The sequence below is a fragment of the Botryllus schlosseri genome, chromosome 2 (assembly GCF_051294905.1).
Source record: "Botryllus schlosseri isolate E-star chromosome 2, Bs_hap1, whole genome shotgun sequence".
In the NCBI taxonomy this organism is placed as follows: domain Eukaryota; kingdom Metazoa; phylum Chordata; class Ascidiacea; order Stolidobranchia; family Styelidae; genus Botryllus; species Botryllus schlosseri.
The window spans coordinates 9404461-9424579 of NC_137237.1; the positions used below are offsets into that span (position 1 = coordinate 9404461).

Sequence of the window (20119 nt, forward strand, 5' to 3'; positions counted from 1 at the left end):
ACCGTTGGCCTGAGCAATTGCATCTGACCTCGTGCGTAAGATGTTGCGTCGACGGCCTCGCAGGCTTTGGCTGCTATCTACTATCGTATAGAGGCAATGCCGTTACTTGTAAAATGATTAGCAATCGTATCTGTAATAGGCCTCGTACGCACGATGTCGTGTCGCTGGCCCGAAGTATCGCGTCACCAGCCTCGCAGGCTTTGGCTGCTCTCTACTATCGTTTATAGACAATGCATAATGATTAGCGATCGTTATGTCATGATTGTTGAACAGTGACATCGCAAAACAGACAACATCGTATACTAAAACATAGCTATTCATGCACTGCGAATGCAGGGTGCGTACTATACATGGGTACAGGCTTTTTCCCAGAATTTGCATGCCATTTAGGGGTGCGTATTATACATGGGGGCGTACTACACTTGGAAAATTACAGTAAGTCACCAAGAATAGTATGACATCATGGATGATAGGTGATACTCGGATTCTCGACCCAAATCAGAGCAAAATGATTGATTCTGAATCGAATTATCCAGTTACTCAATTATAATCGGTCCGGTTTAGAAGTCGACCCAATTTACACTCGGGACTGACATTCCGTATTTTAGACCTGTCATCAGTCCGATACAACGTATATTTTAAAAAGTATTTACCTCTTTTTCGGCGGAGACCATGGCGGCGGCCATAGTTTCGTTGTTCATGCCGTCTTGGAAACGTAGGCTGGCGATGTTGTCGTACATTTTGATCATGTGCTCCTGCACGCAGCTGGGATCGCTGGACCCGAGGATACTCAACAATTCGTCGTCGGATATGAAGAAAAATCTGCGAGACAGTTCCAAGTTTGAAAAAAATATAGCTACTTAATCAACACCTATAATATACAGACAAAAATACTTGAAATTAGCGACAATACGCAGAGGAGGTCAAAGTCAATTGCAATCAGTAGGCGAAACCTATTCGAGTGCTCCCGAAAAGTACAAGTTCTTAGTCGGTGACAGTGACCACTCTTGCGATGATACTCTATTCCATATCTAACCTTGGGAAAGCGTTTCGTTTCGAATCGAGATAGTCGTTGAGAGATTTTTGGCAACGTTCCAGACCGTCGCTTAAGCTTTGCAAGTCTTGCAACCGATTTGCCGTGTGGCAGCATTCTTTGATTTTCGGGTTCTTCACCGTTTCCTGCATGATCTTCTTGAATATTTTGTCGATGTTATCAAATTTTTTCGCCTCTTCGGGCAGCTGAGATCTGGAATATAAAGATAGTGTCAGTATGACATGATGTAATATTGTAAGGTGTTGTTGTATTCATGATGGAGTATCCGATATCTCTCGAACAATATTAATATTTCTCAAAACTTATCGCTAGCCTGATAGTAACTAGCCTGGAATATACGGCAGGGAAATCTATTTGAAGCAATTTGTCCACCACCAAACTTCTTTGGTAGAAGCTAGTTTAATTTTCTCAGAGGAACGTAGCTATGCGACCAAAGTGAGACATGATAGCACTGTGTCAAACAAAATAATTCAGTATCATTACTAGTATATATTAACAACGGCAATGAAACTCCAGAAATCAGCCTTAAGCTCGGCATAATAACCGACCTGATATCGCCGCCGATGAAGATAGATTCGAGATACATCCACTTCCGTTGAACCACCATCCAGACGTCGCAGACCTGCATTGAAATACAACAATCTTGACGACGCATTTCAACTGGAGACCAGAGGTGGTTACTAACTTAGTATTTCTACTGTTTAATGTACTGATGTGGGTTTTTCCTACGATATCACGGTTTTTCCTAGGTTTTTCCTTTCTCAAGCGATTATCTTTGTATACTACTCAATTTATTTCCGAAGATTGTACCTATTTGTAGCTTCATTAGTAATTTTGCATCAATCGAGAGGATACATCATGCAATTTTAGAAGTAACCGCCGCGAATTAAGTGCTAAAAGCACAAAACCCCTCAAGAAAATATAACTACTTGAATACTTCTCAGAGCTTTCCTTTTCTACATCCCCTTGCGGTAATTTTGACACGTTTTGGAAACAGCTTCTTCTACTTGTAATTGAGGATCAATTTACAACACTACTACTTGAATAGCAGCGCAGGCTATTTTGACCGGGCAGACATGGGCAGAACTGATCCCGCACAAATCTAACACAAAAGCAAACAAACCTCGGCGATCAGAGACAATCCCTTCTCCCAATTTTGCACGGAAGCCAGGAAAGGCCCGACGAATCTGGAAGCCGACATTGACTGCAGATTCATTGCGTTGTCGTCCAGGATTTGCAGGACTTCATCGATGGCGCCTGATGACAATGAAAGCGTCTTATAAATGTCAATAATTTTACACTATCAGCGACAAACCGTACCGAGAACATATCCTCTCTCTTGAGTCCCTTTGAAGTATTTCAAAACCGTAAATTTCATCGATTCCCACGTGTCGACGACCTGGAAATTATCGAAAACGTATAGCAGATCGTCGCATAATTAATGTAGACTCGAGCGTACCTCCTTGAGACCCTTTTCTATGCTCAATTCCTTCACGGCCGACGTTACTATTTCGTTGATCGTGTCGGCAAAGTTGTGCAGCTGCATCGTGAACAGGTTGTCCAGAGTGAACGTGTCCGGGTTCATGTCGAAGTCTTTGCCGGTTTTCGCCATCAATTCCTTCCAATGCCTGGAAAACGTTAGTGGAAAGGTCAAAGGGGAATATATATATGGCAATGCGACAATTTAATAGTGTGGTTTCCCCTGAAGAGTTTGATCCTTGATCATTCAAATTACAATAGTCAAACATGGGAACACATTTCTCATGGTTAACACCGGTGTGTCCAGCACAAAGCACACATTACTAATTCTAGTAATAGTGTACCTTATGTTCTGCATATTGATTCTTTTTCGGATAACATGATATATATCACACAAGCTTCACGATAATCATAATCGCTTAGCTTATCTCTGTATTCTGTCATATTCACTATATACGAATCTAAAATCTAAAATGAAAAACTGCAACACCAGCAAGTTGGGAGCATTGGTACAACTCGGCCTATGATATTTTGTTCGCTACCATAATACTTCAGGCGCAGGAACAGTCCTAGTGCCGTGCATCAAATAATATCGAAAACTTATTTGTTACCTGTCCCTCAAAGCTTCATTTTTCAAATCCAAAAACAGCGGAATCGATTCTTTGAATTCCTTCATTTTGGCTTCCAGATATTGAGCGGGCGGCAGAAGCTTGACAGGTTTCGGCATTTTACGTAGCTTTTTCATGAAGCCGTCGATGCCCTCCATCAACTGATAAAACCAACCAATTACTTGACAAATACACACAAATAAGATATTTCCCAACCAATTCCTGAGACTAATCAATCCATGTTGCACTTCAGTGCAAAATTAATAAACAGTAATCAACCCGTACCTGATTGACGTTCAAGTTTGCCCAGAGTGTCTGGGACCATTCCTCCCTGGCGTTGGCCTGTTCCTCGTACAGCTGATACACCATATCCAGCCCCTTCATGTCGTTTTGGACTTTGAAAAGGTCGGGGTACGCCGTGATCGAAAGATCGAATAGTTTTTCGGCATTCGTCAGCTCTTGTCTGGAATAAACAAATGAAATATAATATAATTTATCAAAAATCAAACTTGATTGATAAGTTCGGTCATCCGTATCAACGAAAATCTGGAAAATTCTTATGAAAAATATTCCCACTCACAATAAGGATTATTGCTAATGTGTCTACTGAAGTTCTGTGCATACAAGAGTCTCTTCGAATAAGGATTATATTAGTATTTCTTGATGTGTCTGACCGTGAAAATATGAGCCGCACCTTTCGCTTTCATATTCGGCGAGTTCCTTTTTGAAGTCTTTCAATATCTTGAAGCCCTTTTCTAAATCGGAACCGACGGCGCCCGGGCCCTCCTCGCGAAATTTTTCCGAAAACTTTTCGAGCTGCGTCTGGAAATCGGAAATCTGCTCCTTGGTGATGGCGGTGAACTTCAGTTTCACTCCGGTCAAGTTGACGTCGGTGATCTGAAATGGCGCAAAAACACAGCTTAAACCCAGTGGTAAATCGATAGTTTTCACAATACCGAGTGATATCACGACTTGGGTCAAAAATTAAGGACGGCCAAACACTCTTAAGTAGAAAGGAAGCGAATTTCGTGAGCTGATGACTAGAAAAAGGTCAACACTTTCGCCCCCAGTCTTTTGCAGTCATTTTGGTGAGGTAATGACTAAAAAGACAATTTCACCTCGTCCTAATCACCGCCTCATTGCCGAAAATATGGACATTCTTGCTGAAAATAAAGACAAATTTGAGAAATAAGGGCATTGTAGTTTCATAGACAACCGATCTTCAAAATAAGGACAAAGGACGGTATGGTAACCCTGGGTATAGATTTTTTTGAGAGTATATAACATGTAATTCGCGGCATTTACAAAAATCTGAAGAGCTTCTTTGAGCTACTAAACTTCAATATACAATTGAAAGGTATATTCATATTGAAATGAACCTTAATATTCAAAAATTCAGGCCGGGGATGTCATATTTGGTGATACGATTGTTGATATACAACGTTCTTTCCAATTCTCTACTAGTTGCTGATGATTACCTCTGACGAGTGTCAGCCGACAATATTCGGGCTCATTTTAATATGAATATAGTTTTCAATATACAAAAATGGTTTCACGAAATAGAATACAAATACCTTCGGTAACATACCTTTGCGTTTAGGAACAGGTCATCCCACATCTGTTTTATATTCCCCTCCAACTCCAATTCCTCTTCCGACACTGCGATGTTATACATTTGAATCGTGCGGTATCTAGTGAAATGAGAAAATGTTAAAAATCATAAAGAGACACGCAGTTGAATATTGCAATATCGTCGCAAAATAGCTCGAATCGAACCTTTCTTGAATGTCGGCGATTTGCATTTCCACATCCAACGACATGAGTTTGATGTTGGCGATTACGCCGAGCACAAATTTCAAGTCTTCCAAAGTGTCGGGAGATCTTTGCAAATCTTTTGTCATTTGATCCTGAAACACCCGACAACTACGTAAGTCTCTACCTATAGAGCCCAAAAACCTATACGTGTGCATGTATGTATTTTATTTAACGGTTGAAAGAGATGAACAAAATAATAAAGATAACGATAACGTATATATAACAAAAACAAAAAACACTGAGTAAGACGGCTACTAATACCCCAGAGAAATCTAACCAGATTTACATCCATTATAATTTTCTTTACCAAAAAGTGGCAAATTTTATAATGTAGAGTATTCCCAATATTCACCAGAAGTACAGTAAGCAATGTATGAGTGCACAATACTCGATAGACAGCTAGCACCCACAACAAATTTCCACTTGGTCATATAAACCCGGTGAGTTCCATATATACTAGCGGGCATTGCAAGCAAATCCCAATACTTGGGGAATGACAAATAGTTTTCTTTCGAAATCATAACTGTATACCAAAACGATAAGGTCACATTATTATATATTATAACAGTTGGATCCAAGTGACTCAACACATGTCATGACTCAATTTGTTGTGTGGTCTCCAGACTACAACCTGAGACAAATACCCGTTGCTAAGTTATTTACCTTCCTGTACACAAAGACCATGAATATTATACATCTGCAAATACAGGATCACATACCAATCACAAGCAGATAGGAGGAATCATAAACTCGTGCTAGCAAAGATTTGATCTTACCAAATTCTCTTTCAGCTGATACAAGGATTCCATGGCAGACTCTTTAAGCAATTTTCCGAGCTCCTCCACCCATTTACCTGCGTGATCTTTCACGGTGATAGCCAACGGTTGCAGGTTCAATCTGATGCACATTTCGTCCTGGCATTCAAATACACGGATTAAAATCGAGTAAAACATATCCAAAACACTCCTAATCCGCTCTTTGAAAGAATGTATTCACTAACGCTACTCGAAGTCACATACCTTTATCATGGGCTGCTGGGTGACCTCGTCCATAATTCTCGAGTAAAACTGTAACTTGTCGTCATAGGCGACACACGAAGGACTTTTGGCGGCGAATTTCTCCATGACAATGGTTTTGTCCAGTTTCCACAACGGCCTGTATCGCTTCCACTTTGCTAAAAATGGGAACGTGCAAATGCAGTATTACTAGATAGAATGACCTATCAATACAAGTAGACTTAGATAATGAGAGGTGATTAAAGTAGTGAGCATTGCTACTCAAGAAGCAGTAGAAGTAAAGCCATTAATTACTACGCAACTACACGAGCACCTCTGTCACTGATAAATATTGCTCCGAGCAGTGCACTCGCGGCTCGTAATTATCTGGGTTGGGGTCCTCCCACTAAAAGGCGGATGGAGAAAAATACTCACCCATGCTTCTCGTGAGACTCGTCAGCAGTCTTTGTACGTTGCTGCGAATGCTGCTGATAACCTCTCCGATTCGCGGAATATGACGCACATCGTCGAAGAAAGTCAACATGACTGGCTCGTCATCAGTGTCCAATTGCTGGGGCGGCGTCTCAATGCACGTTCCTAGAATAAAGTCAGTGAAGCGTTAATCGCGCAAAAGTTTATAGCGTGATTTACGCCAAACGTCAAGTATACAAATCCAATATAATCTCGCGAGACCTACATGCAAGGATGCAATTCAGACAATGACAGGGTTTTCCTGCCAGCAAAGATAAAATTCACTGTGTAGGTTGTCATATCTGAGAGCATCACAATATTAGGTCAAGTTGGTTAATGAATCTTAGCGACTAACGCAAAATGATTAATGACATTATGCACAGGCAGAATCTTCGGAAATATCTTCAGTTACCATGATACAGCAGCTATTTTTCCAGATGTTCTCACAATTTTATTCATAAAATCGATGCAAACGTATACCCAAACTACTACCAACGTTACAAAATAAAAATCGCTATAAATGGGTAGTCAGGTATTCAGTATTTAGGTACTACGAGCATGTACTTTGATACTGACCAACTCTGGTATTGTGCATACAATAATTATATATTGCCTATCTGGGGTCATGAAAGGGTCTGGGGTGGCAGACAAAAAGATTTCGTAAATCCTTGGTTTAAACGAGCAGGTGATGTAGTCAGATGGTCGAAATAATTTGACTTTGAAATCCAGCTGTTTATACATCCACTCCCGGAAGGTGTTTACTTGATATATTCGGCGATAATCTCGGCATGCAACAGTACTTACCATTCATCCACCGTACAAAGTACTTCGACGACATCACGCAGTCGCGTAACGACTGCTCCAACAATTTGTATACTTCGGTAGCTGACGGGTGCAGCACAATCTCCGGCGATGACAAAATGGCCTCCATTTGAAAGCAGGCTTTGTTGGTAGCAAGAACTGAAATTGTAAAAGTACTCATGACCGGATATCGACACTGGTGATACATTTCCAGCCTGAAGAATACAGAAGTAATTTTCATTGTTTTCAATAGCAAATTCCTTACTTCGATTAAAATCCGAAAGGTTCCGAACGACCATGTTGCCCAGACTGTCGAAAATTCTTTGCTCCCAGTATTCGTAATACTTTGCGAGCTGCTTGGACCGGCCCGAGTTGGTGTGCGCGACGAGCCCCTCCATTTTCGTGAGAAGGGGTCCGATGGCCCGATATTTTCTCGACAAAATATCCAAATCTTTGATACGCTCGCTTTCCACGAATTCAAGATAGTCCTGTTGGTAATTATAGTTGAGATAAGAGTGGAGCGAGTTGCAAAATTGATTTGAGATATAGCAAAAATGGACGCGAATTATTACTTTCATTTGTCGATTAGGAATGAAAAATGTTCCAGAAGTCGCAAATCTCTACACTCTCAGGACTTACCTTGACGCTGGGTAAGTATCCACCAACTTTAGGAGGATAAGGCTTGAAAAGGTTTAGATTTTCAATGAGCTGAATCCTGCTATCGATATCCCTGGCGTTCTTCTGAATCTGATTGACGAGCGATTCGAATTTGCCAATTGCTGTTTCGCATCGGCTGATATAATCCTGCAAAAGACAGGAAACGTAGCATTGAGTGCCACGAATCAAAGGTGTAAACTCTGGTAAATTCCCTTACCGGGGTACCCAATGAATTCCAATTCAGTCGCCTGTATCCTGGTCGCAAAACTCTCTTGAGCTCGAGTATATGATCCCCCAAAAGTTGCATCTGTGGGGAAATATAATGTTAAAATCATGCTAGAGAGGTCACTGTAATGAGTGTTTCAAAGCTTTTTGCTGAGGATTTTCCAGACATAGATTCATCTACAAACATTTCAATTAGGTAGTTACATATCACGATCAATGTGTAAATGAGTCACAATTGCAATTGTAATATGACATTTTGATGGTGAAGCTGGTCAAGACGTAAGTACAGGCTTTGGAAGTAAAATCACACAAACAAACAAAAATTGAACATTGGCAATGTTGGTATATCTAATCGTTGAAGTTCTTAGCCCTACCTCTGCGGGCTCCAGTGTGTCGAGAAGTGTGTGGTATCTGTTGAGCATGTGTTTCAGTCCGTTGATGTATTTGAAGTATTTGTCCTCCTGTGGAATGATGCGGCAAAAATTAGTAAGCAAATTTGCAGCTGACATTCTACAGAGCCGCAGAAGTGACAGAACGTTGCGTTCATCCATATATAGCAATTTGTCTTCAAGAGCACTGGATAATATCAATTCTACGAGACGCAAAGTTACTTGGCAATCTCTTATCAACCTTTGCACTGCCTAGTATGCTGGATAAAAACCAGGCCCATCTCCAAATTATTGATTATAATGGCCAAGATATGGCCGAAAGAAACTGAAAACTTTACAAAAACTTGATTATCTCAAAATGTGTAAAATGAACATAAGCAACTTTGATTCCATAGCGACTCAATAATTCCTGTCTTATCAGTACGTGGCGGCGGCCATTCTGCTCATTTTCAAAAATAAAAGTAAAGTCGCAAGCGATCAATCGTACTTGAAGAGCCACGTTTCTCGCACTATCAGGAACCATGAAGCCGAGTTGCTCCATGTATTTCGTCTCGCTCGTAATCTCTTGGGCTTCGGGAGCATAGTTTACGACGTACTCTTCAGTTCTGCCTTCAACTGAGAAAAAAGAATTATATAGCATCGCTGTATAATTCATCGTATTACTGACGTTCACTACTGATGAGAGTCAGTCAAACATATTTTAGTGAATGAATTAACGGATTAACAGAAATCAACTCTTAGAGGTACAGAACTTATATATATACAATTGAATAATATATTCATATTGAAATATGACCCGAATCTTTTTGCCTGATTGTCAGGGTTAATCATCAGCAACAAGTAGAGAACTGAAAATAACATTGCATATCAACAACCGTATCGTCAAATACAATGTAACCGGCATGAAAATTGAAGTAATCGAGGCGAAAAGATGGCTGAAGCTCAATGTACTATTTATCGATTAAATACAAACTCCTTCTGTTGGGGCAAACTGGGTTGGCAAATTTCGATGAAAATCGACTCCAAGGCGTAGAAATAAAAGAATGTGACGCGAAATATGCCGTCTCGATTATTAAATGCTTGCCAATGGCCGGTGACGTCATATTTTGTTATATGATTTTCGACATAGAATATTCTTTTCAATTCTCAACTAGCTACTGACGATTAGCCCACACGAATGTCAGCCGAAAATATTAGGGTTTATTTCAATATGCATACCGTATATTATTAAATAACAATATGAAGGTGATGTTTCGTGTGGTCCTACCTTTGTTCGGTGACGACCGACTTTCTTCGATCGTCTCGACATGTTCCGACGAATGATTTTGTGTCGCAGACCCGGAACTGCTCAAGTCTGAAATAAGAGAGAGAGACAGAGATTAGAAAGACCCATTTTTTGCCAATTTTGCGAGCGTGCGTTTCCACGCGCGTGGCCTGCCTTGAATAACGTTGGACGCCGTCGGCAACGCCAGCAGGTTGCGCTTCATATACCCCGGCAGCGACGATTCCACGGCTTCGTTCCAAAGTTTGTACTTTTGGTCTTCGTAGTCCTTCATGGCTTTCGCCAGGTTCAAGTACGCCGTCTTGGCCTGCGTGTACCGGTGACTAATTTTATTTCAGGAAATTGCACCTATTTGCAGCATCGTTTGTCGTTTTGCGTTACTTGCAAAGAGGCATCCATCACCCCCGAATAACTGCTAAAAGTATGTCACTAACTCAAGCAATTTTGAGACCTTCATTTCCTACTTCTACTCGAAGCAATTTTGACATGCCTTGAATATCCTTACTTCTATCTACATTTGAGTAGAACTTTACAACGTTGCTTCTACTTTTGCTAACAATAACGTCCCCTGTATAACTCATATTGCCAGACATTTACAACGTCGCGATGTATGACTGTCGTACAGATTGATAAACGGGCAAACAATTCGACTCACGCTTTTGCCTGCCTCCGTGTTGAGCATCTCCTCGGCCGACTGAAATCTTATGATGGTGTGCTTGATACGTTGGAACAACGATCTCTCCCACGCGATAGCCCCTGCGGTAGGGGGCTGATTTTTAGCCAGAGGCGGGTCGTCTTTTCCGCTTTCGAAAAGCGAACGTATGATTTCGACCTGAACGTGAAGGAAAAATATTCAGATGGAGAGACAGAATTGTTTTAGATCGACAAAACATATGTTGTTAGTGATATTCACTGTGCTTTTCGACTGCACTGGTCATTTACACCAGGCCGATTTTCTTTATTTTGATTCCGTAACTGCTGACGAGCAGCATAGCTCACTTCTAGGCTTTTTCAAGACACCGCTTGCTCGTATCAGATGGCAATAAGAAGTCTAGATAAACCTCCAATACTCAGCTAGGAATATTGTAGTCAACCTCGGTTGGACTCGAACCCATAACCCATTGGTGTTGCAGCTGTGGATCATACCACTACGCAATCTCGCCACTCAGATATTATGAATACAAGTTAGGCCAAAGTGTATACCAATGCAGAACAACGTTGTAGCAAAAGGATCGGGACATGATTAAGTCTGCCACATCCTGAATGAAGTATTGTTGCATTATATGCGACAGTGCTCACATTAGACTAACATGAAAATTCATGATAGAAACTCAGAATAAGACAACACTAGTCAAATACCGTAATAAAGAAGAAATTAGTAAGGGAACTAGAAAACCTTTAACAGCACCCAGTAACAGGTCAAAAGGCACGTGATATAAAGGCAAGACAAAGGATTAAGTTGAATTCAATCAATTTCAGTCAGATTTTTTCGGTCGCGCTTTAGTGAGCTCGGTGTGTGCCTAAAAAAACGTTCAAATATCTGCCCGCCTCTTTCATGTACTGCGCCAGGATGTCGTTGAACTTCTGCATCATTTGAGCGTTGATCGATTCTCGCGAGCGGATGTGCTTGAACTTCAAGAGCATGTCGAAAGCGCCTTCGGCGGACCGTAGCGTTTTGAAAGACTCGTCGATGAAGCGTTTCGCTTCGCCTGAAAAATCGGCGCGCTTGTAGACTCGTAGTAATGGGAAACGGCGAACAATAAATCTAAATTTTTTAATATTTAAACGAATATTTAATTTCAGACAGTTGAGGTAAGTCGCGATCGGCAAATCGAGAAAAATCTTTGTCACAGTGGAACACGGATAAGATCTTCGCATCGCAAAACTATTTTCCTAAGCAATCGTTACCTGTTTTGTACCCCAACCATATCGAGCCGGATATGCGACAACTGATATCACATCGTACAGCACACTCTTACGGCTGGGTTTTTAGACTACTTCTACTTCTAACAGTTTTACTCACTTTTTACAATTCGGATTTTAAAAGCAGAAAGTAGGCTACTTGTGGGATAGGTTTGCATACTTTTCATCAGTGAAACTGTCATAAGAACAGCGTTGAAACAGCCACAGCATCATGGCAACTGAATATATTTTAGAAGATCCCGAGTAGTATCATCAGTCATGTTGCGTTGGTCCCAAAGATATATGTCGAAATTTCGAAAGTAGCCACCTCCGTTCGTGTAACTACTATACAACCCCTCGACCAAATCTACGTTTTTAAACTACGTATTCCTTCCATTCCGGCCATTCATTATCTACTTCCACTTGAAATAGTTTTCAAATGTCTCAGAAATAGCAATTTCTTGTTGTACGGTACATTGACCAACTCTACATGTGACTTATCATATTTCCATGGATCGTAGTCAGGAGAAAATAGCCGCTACGTACCTTCAATAGCCTGGACTTCCCGTTCGAACCATTGCATGACGGATTTCCACATGCTCAGCGATTTCAGATCGAACGGATCGACGGTGATGTTCTCGATGGGCTTCACTAAACCGTCAACGCGCACCAGCACGTCTTCGATACGTTTCGGATCGCCAGTAACAGCTTTCAATTCGGGACCGAAAATGTTGTAGAACTCTTGCAAGACCTAAATTTGGAATGATGATAAATTTTGAATCGAGCGATGCGGCAGAAGTAGGGAATGTCTGGTTGTTTCTGGACGGATGTCGGATATCATCATGCTGATACACCCAACAGGCCTGGAAATGCCCGCATATTCAATGATAGCCCCCCATGGTGCCTTTGCGCTTATCGACATACAACCTTTAATGGATTTTCAGTAGTATTCCTCTATTAACACCAAATTTTCACCACCTGACATGTAGCGTTGGGTAAAGTTTTGAGATATGAGCAAAGATTTGAGTCGAGTATTCGACTATCAATCATTAGGCTATCATATCGTAGTGCTATGGGTGATTCAGAAAATGCAAATAAATATGTATCCTTATGTGACCATAAAATACGACGGCCATTTATACACCGCATTAAAGGTGATTTGGTATTTTTTCGGTCAATTTCATAGATCTTTGAAACAAAATACTGGTTAACCACTGCTTCAGAAAAGGGTGGTTTGTGCTAAATGTTTTGTATGCTGTAATACAGCTGATAATGGTTTAAAATAGGGGTAACTAACTCAAAATTGGCCAATTTTCCAAGAGGGCCAGAGGGCCAATTCGCCAAATTGGTAGGCGCCGCCGGCTATGACATAGTTGTATCGAAAGGCAGCACGAGACTGCAAAGTCACTCAATACACCGTTTCCACATCCTGCTTTCATCCAGTATATATCCCGACGGTCTACATGCGGGCCACAAGTTAGTGTTCCCTGCTCTAAAGGCTACCACGGTGATAAGAAAGTATTGTAATGGTAATTTCAGGACTTGACAATATTGTCTCTCACTACCAGATTGGAAGTGAATAGTATATTCATATTGAAATGAACTCGAATATTTTCGGCTGACACTCACCAGGGGCAATCGTCAGCGACTAGTAGATAATTGGAAAGAATATTGTATATCAGCAATCTTATCACAAAATATGCCGTCACCGGCATGAAAAATCCTACTTTGCGATTCTTGCGTTAGAACACTAGGGCAAATTTTAGCTGTCACTTCTAAGTATCTGGCATAACCGATCAGCTTCGTAGCAGCTGGAAAACCAGGATCTTGGAATCCAAATTCCAACCAGCTTCAATCAAAAATCTACAAACCTGAGCCACGTCGGTCAAGTCCTGGCAGATTTGAGCCATATAGTCGGTGCGGTCGAACAACCTCTTCCTGTCGAATTCCCATCTCGCATCTCTGCCGGAGGCTTCGATTTTCGCGCGCACCTCAAAATAAGTGCTCTTCCACAGTAGAAGCATGTGCTTGGCCTCTTGCGTCAATGCCTTGATCTGAACGAAAACAAAGATTAAGATTGGCTGGTGGTAGCATAACCACAACACGTGGGCATTGTTAATACTTGATAACAATCCGACAAAGTACAGAGTCAGAAGCCTAATGTTGGATGTAAAAGGGGCATACGGCACAACTACAAACCCGGAAGGGAGTGTTCGAAATCGACAGCTATGCCGATAAGTAATTTTGACAATCACTCATTTGCCATTTGCAGCACAAAAACTCATAATTACATCAAACAAGAACCCTTCGTAGGGTAATATTTATTAACTAAAACCTTTTCAACTGACTCTCATCAATTGTAAAGGTCAGTGATATGTCAATTCAAATTTGTATTGTAGCAAAGAATTTGACTCATGGTTCTTTATTTACTATTGCTACATCGCAAAGATTAAATTCTTACTATGCTACATCGCAATTCAAGAAGCTTTTTGTCAACATCTTGTACAATATCAAGTTATTGTCATGATATCCTTTTATCGGTTCACATATATTTCCTACTAAGGAGTATTGAAGCCTGCTGTAAGTAGCATTACATGATCAGGTGTTTCGTGGAAAATTGTTCGGACGTTGATGACTCTGGTAACGCGCTCCGCCAATTCCCAAGCAATTCTCTCCATAAGAGGCACCATCCTTTCGTCCTTATTGTAATGCCTGCAATGACAAAATGCGACATCTCTCAATTTCAATTTAGTCTCTTCAAATAAGATGTGCGTGTGATGATGTTAATTACCTGTACGGCACAGGTTAATTTCATGATCAGACTTGGATAGTAGTACCATATACGACTAAACAAATAATTGTCGCAAAACTATAATTGCACATTCAATCCGAAGGGGCTGTAGTACAAAACGATACCGATAAGTACTTCAGAATCAGGACAGCATAGGTTCAGAGACCCAACCCAAAGCGAGATAATCCAATCTCCTGAAATTAGATACGTAGATTATATTCTGCGTTCGTATTAAGTTTCCGCGATGCTTTCCGTCACACTATCCTGCTCCCTCTACAATGGTCACTAACACATCCCCAGCTCCATTAAAGAGACAATGCCCGGTCTTACCGCGAAATAATCCACACCATCCTCAAAGCATTCATCATCGACGGTATCGTTTCGACGACAACATTGAAATTCGATCCGTGAGCCAGATTCTGAATTCAGACAGTAACGAACTTTGAAACATGATAAGCCGAGTCTTGTAGAAGATTTTGTAACAAAATAAAGCAAAACCTGTGGAATGTAAAGCTACTCGGCACCTAATACGGTGATGATACGATCAGTCAACGTCATAACTTAAATAAGTACAGCATACAGCGCATGTAAGGAATGGCATCTGTGACATGAAAAATTGTTCTATGGTTGCTTTGTGTCATTTATGATTGAATCATACTGTTGCCCAACATATAAATAGATTTATAACACATTACTATTTCTATGTAGCCGAACAATAATAAAACACTCAGATATGATAAATAATAACTTATCTGTAATCAATTTTCCCAATTTGCGGATTTGTTATGTTGACACGTTTTGTTAGCATGCGTACCTGCGAACTTGGATGTGAGCGGGTGGATTAGATACCAAGCAATTTTGAGTCATCGTTATGGAAATCGCTCGTACTAATGAACACGAGCCACTGATTGTAACTCCTTTAGTAAAGAATTTAATCAATCTCTCTAAATAACGCATGTCAAACTCAATCTGGCTGGATTCAAACCCTTGATCTCTTGGCTTGGCCGGACCAGTTTTCCTTTCAGTGAGACTCTTAATTATTATGCATGTACATTGTACATACTATGTGATATTACAGATGGCTGGGGCTCAATTCTAACGGCACCGTTATTCGCATACAATATACAATGATCGGCCGATTAAAGACAGTCATAATCCACCAAAACAGGAACCAATAACTACGACAATATTAGTTACCATATTTCTATTACGTCTTCGTTTCGTTCCTATTAGCGCTGCATACGCGGAATAGAAGAGATTAGATTAAAATGGCGGTGACTAGTGTGAAGACGCGACATTGCCGCCAGACGATTATAATGAGGCGTTTTCGACATTTGCGGAGCGATTATTACCTCAAAAGAGTATTTCTTATTAAAGATTTTAACTTTAAAAGAAATGTGTTGGATGATACTAGCACGTAGCACTTTTTGATTTATCAAGTATTACGTTTGTTTGTGTCGATTATTATCGATTATCACGTCGGATGCTTACCTTGAAATGTCGCTCGAGAGTGGTGAGAAACCTGACGTTGTCTTTCGCTTCTGTGTAATACTTGGTTAGCTCGTCGCGTGCCATTTTGAAATTGGCCAATGCGGTCGCGTCGGTCTTTTCCCCGAGAATGTCGAGCATTTTGACGACTTGCGGAAGCTTCAATTGTTCGCTCAGCGCGCTCAGTGCGGCGTTTCTTTCCCTCCAAAAGTCGATTTCGGCCAACGGCCCGTTGCCCTGGAGCGTTACGAGATAAGATAACGGCGTTCGAAATGTAATAGCAAACTACGTAGGTAGGTAGGAGTAGCAATCAGAAAGTTTGAAATTCCACTGTCAAGTTGAAGTAGCCTTAGAAGTTTGATATGGCACATCACGAAATTTGTTTTTCTGGTATGCAATAGCTTTCGAGCAAGATATTTCACCAAGGATATTGGAGAGTGACTGATAGTGTTACGAATAGAACTAAATTCAAACCTATATTCAATGGTAATGATTCAAGGCCAATTTTATATATTTGTTATATATTTCAGGTGTTACAAATGATGCTAACCTATCCGAATACGATTTTCTAAATGAATAAAGTTAGAAAATGAAGAAAAATGAAGTTAAGGCTGTGGTCCACAAACGAAGCCTACTTCCAGAATGCCTAGCAAATCAGATTGTGGACATACCTGTGGCTTCTTTTTCAACTGCTGGTCGATCGCGGTAGCGATCTGTTGCTGCCAATTGCCGCTGACTTGCTTTATGCGGTCGACAAGTTCTTTATTCTTGGCTAGTTCAGCGACTTCTCCTTCCAAAGGTAATTCCGGGACATCCAGACGTATCTCACCTGAATGGTGCCATACCCATTGTTAGTAAGAATGCGTGGCATTAACCTTCAAAAATGCTTTATCCACCTGGAGCACGTTTGTGAATTGGTAAGAGATGTTTGGGATAAATGCTACTAGAAGATAGACGTGTGTACTGTGTATGCATGTGCACAGTGCACACCGTACAGGTGCAGGAAAACATATTACAAATGCACAATGATAGCTTGTTTCAATTTTATTTCCAATTTCATAGCATATTTATGTGGCTGCTCAGAGGATAGGGAAAATCGGACTGCAAGGTATGCTGTCAGTAAACATAAATTTCATTTCTGTGTTGCGCTGAACTTAAACGTCGAAGCCAAGCATCCAATCGGGCAGACTTGCAAGGATTTTGGATAAATGGGATGTTATCTAGAAAGTTACACTCCATTACGACTTCTTATTATGAGATCTTCACACCTTCAATCTGTTGCATCGTTCTTTGCATACTCTTCACAAACTTCGAAAGAGTGATCAGAAATTCGTCCCTCATCACATTTTTGTTTTGGTCATCCAATCTCGACGGCGCGTCACTACTGCAGAAAAATCAGAATTAGTCGCCACGATCGTGCACTGTTTTTTTGTGAAAACTTTGATTCCTTGGACGAAAGAGGGCATCGAGAAAAAGAGACATTAAGTTTTGGTAGTCTTGTTTGACTCAAACGTATCAGACTAAGCAAACTTCGAAATCTATTTTGCAGGCCGCACACCATTCAAAATAGCCAATTTTTGTCTGCAAGCCGTACATTGCACACTCATGACTGACCATCAACATTTGGAATTTCCTTCGGTTCATAGAACAATTCTGCAGAGAGCCTCAATAAAACTAGTATATTTGTTTAAGGCTGTTAATGCAGTGGGATAAATGTGTGTGCACATTAGGGCTCTTCAAAAATGACTTTTTTTCTCAAATCGTACTGGCTACTTGATAAAATTGGTAGGTTACCTAATTTAAGCCTACACAGAAAATTTGGTTCAATTCCAGCCAGTAACCGCTTTGCTACAGGAGAAGTAAGTTTCTATTTATTATATAAAAATAAATATTAAAAAATTTGAAAATTTTCTGTTCACCCCATGAAAGTGTTAGGCTGTCTATAGAAACGATGCTCACCAAATTTGGTTCAATTCTTACCAATGGATACGGAGTTATTGCCGTCGAAAAATTTGGATTTGAATAAAATAGTATTTACGGTGAGCACAATTATAATAAATAAACAAAGAATCGGTCACCGTAAATACTATTTTATTCAAATCCAAATTTTTCGACGGCAATAACTCCGCTTCCACTGGTTGGAATTGAACCAAATTAGGTGAGCATCGTTTCTATAGACAGCCTAACACTTTCATGGGGTGAACAGAAAATTTTCAAATTTTTTATTATTTATTTTTATATAATAAATAGAAACTTTCTTCTCCTGTAGCAAAGCGGTTACTGGCTGGAATTGAACCAAATTTTGTGTGTAGGCTTAAATTAGGTGACCTAACAATTTTATCAAGTAGCCAGTACGATTTGAGAAAAAAAGTCATTTTTGAAGAGCCCTAGTGCACATATATCGAAAATCTCATCACCGTCAGCTCATAAATACCTTCGGCTCGTGGATTCTGCAGCAGGTGTCAAGGCCATGGTACTCGAGTATTCGCCAGGCTTATGTTGACCAAACGACAGTAGAGGCATGTAAACCTGTAAAACGGAACATCGTCAATCAAAGATATACCGTCACAGTACGTTCTGAAAGTCCGAATTCCATACTTGACTTATGAGCTGTTCCAACATTAGCAGAGCTTGTCCGTTAAGCAAGCCGGTTTCCACGTAATCCGACATCATTCTGTTGGCTTCCGCCAAATCGTTTGGAACGGCGATAATGGTGTTGGTGTTGCGGAGGAAATACATACACTCCTGGGGAGAGGATTACATTCAAATATTTGTAAAAGGTGCAGGAAGACATGACAAATTGACAAGGCGAAGCGTGGAATATTCAGGATGATGTTCATTAAACTCAGAGGAGGTCAGTGTTTGAGTCACTTTCGCAGGTAAAATTGCGATAAAAATTAGGCGAAATAGCACGGCTGCTTCATGCTGACTGACTATAACTATGAAGTTATATATCTATTGGCAGTTTCATTAGTAATTTTGCATGACAACGATAAACTCCGACGTATATGGTATTACAAAAGCGAGATTTGTAAGTTACACAGAAAATCTTTTCGTTTATATCAACTGGATTTGGTTGACTGAATAATTGTCGATCTGATCTTATCAGATTATCCGACTCAGACTCCCAGTTTTCAAGCATAAAACCAAAACCGTTTTATGCATTTATTCCATTCGTGCATGTATCTCGACCACAGTGGAGTTCATTCTTTCTCCACAACTATGCACTCGTTTTTACACTTTTTATATCTTATTTCCCTTGTGAACAGCGCTCTAGTGTAGGAATAATATATTGTTGTATACGGCATTCTATAAAATATTACGTTAATATTATCATTACTTTCAAATGAAGCAAGGATCTATCTCTCTCAGTGACAGTGAACAGTTTATCATTATAGTTTTGTGATGGCAGCAATGGCTAAGATTGCGGTGAAGTTGAAAATCACTCCACGATTGCGATTGCACGGTACGGCTCATGATAGAGAATCAGGATCGTCCACAAACCTGGTCGATGTGCTCCGGTGCAAGTTGATTCTCGCACAAGAACAGAACCTCCTTCTCCACCAGTTGCATCACCATTTTCTACAACGCACAAACAGAGTTGGAAACATAAATGGGCGAATTGACAATAAACAAACCGTGTACACGGGCTTCTCGACTGGTTCATCGTCATTTTCGTTCTCTGAAGCCGCTGCGGCATCCCCTGATTCACCGCCCTGTTCGCCTTCGTTATTATTGGCATCTGCCGCAGTTTCTGACTCTGTTGAACATAGTTGGCTGATTGAAATAGGCATCTGCTCTACTTCACTATCGTTAATTATGAAGGGATTTCTAGAAGTGTGTGGAACTGGAAACAAGACTTGCTTCTATCTAAATACATGTTTACGGCCATAGGTGGCTAGTAATAAAGCGCTATTTAGTCTTGACATTGCATCCAATTTTATACGCTTGCTACTATTTTTTCAACATATTTTATCAGGGTTGTAGCCAAGTCACAAGGTTCTAAGTCACAATTCAATCTCACTTTTATAGTTTTGACTCGAGTCAAGTCGAGTGATTTTCAATTCCCCGCCGAGTCAAGTCCGAGTCCAAGTCACGGAATAGAATAGAGTGTCGAGTCCGAGTCATAGTATTTGGACAAGTCCGAATCATTGTGTTGACT

The 20119-nt window shown here is 40.5% G+C and overlaps 2 protein-coding genes across 2 annotated transcripts in view; one reads left to right on the forward strand and one right to left on the reverse strand.

The window, feature by feature from the left end:
- Positions 1–20119, forward strand: part of LOC145433385 (actin, cytoplasmic 3-like) — a 162346-nt gene that overhangs the window by 110499 nt on the left and 31728 nt on the right. The gene's annotated exons all lie outside the window — the stretch shown is intronic.
- LOC145433380 (dynein axonemal heavy chain 10-like) overlaps positions 1–20119 on the reverse strand; it is a 68427-nt gene that overhangs the window by 44298 nt on the left and 4010 nt on the right. Inside the window, exons 3-37 of the mRNA XM_080310469.1 lie at positions 19596–19717; positions 19462–19539; positions 18556–18702; positions 18392–18486; positions 17226–17341; positions 16629–16786; positions 15961–16194; positions 14800–14888; positions 14273–14390; positions 13550–13732; positions 12225–12429; positions 11325–11485; positions 10432–10608; positions 9933–10083; positions 9762–9848; positions 8982–9109; positions 8480–8566; positions 8098–8187; positions 7863–8027; positions 7489–7711; positions 7227–7382; positions 6387–6548; positions 5976–6130; positions 5733–5870; positions 4918–5048; positions 4730–4832; positions 3836–4038; positions 3427–3604; positions 3145–3302; positions 2514–2682; positions 2375–2453; positions 2178–2311; positions 1603–1676; positions 1037–1246; positions 654–822 (exon numbers count right to left, since the gene is read on the reverse strand). Of these exons, the coding sequence (XP_080166595.1) occupies positions 654–822; positions 1037–1246; positions 1603–1676; positions 2178–2311; positions 2375–2453; positions 2514–2682; positions 3145–3302; positions 3427–3604; positions 3836–4038; positions 4730–4832; positions 4918–5048; positions 5733–5870; positions 5976–6130; positions 6387–6548; positions 7227–7382; positions 7489–7711; positions 7863–8027; positions 8098–8187; positions 8480–8566; positions 8982–9109; positions 9762–9848; positions 9933–10083; positions 10432–10608; positions 11325–11485; positions 12225–12429; positions 13550–13732; positions 14273–14390; positions 14800–14888; positions 15961–16194; positions 16629–16786; positions 17226–17341; positions 18392–18486; positions 18556–18702; positions 19462–19539; positions 19596–19717 (5033 nt within the window). The remainder of the gene's footprint in view (positions 1–653; positions 823–1036; positions 1247–1602; positions 1677–2177; positions 2312–2374; positions 2454–2513; positions 2683–3144; positions 3303–3426; positions 3605–3835; positions 4039–4729; positions 4833–4917; positions 5049–5732; positions 5871–5975; positions 6131–6386; positions 6549–7226; positions 7383–7488; positions 7712–7862; positions 8028–8097; positions 8188–8479; positions 8567–8981; positions 9110–9761; positions 9849–9932; positions 10084–10431; positions 10609–11324; positions 11486–12224; positions 12430–13549; positions 13733–14272; positions 14391–14799; positions 14889–15960; positions 16195–16628; positions 16787–17225; positions 17342–18391; positions 18487–18555; positions 18703–19461; positions 19540–19595; positions 19718–20119) is intronic.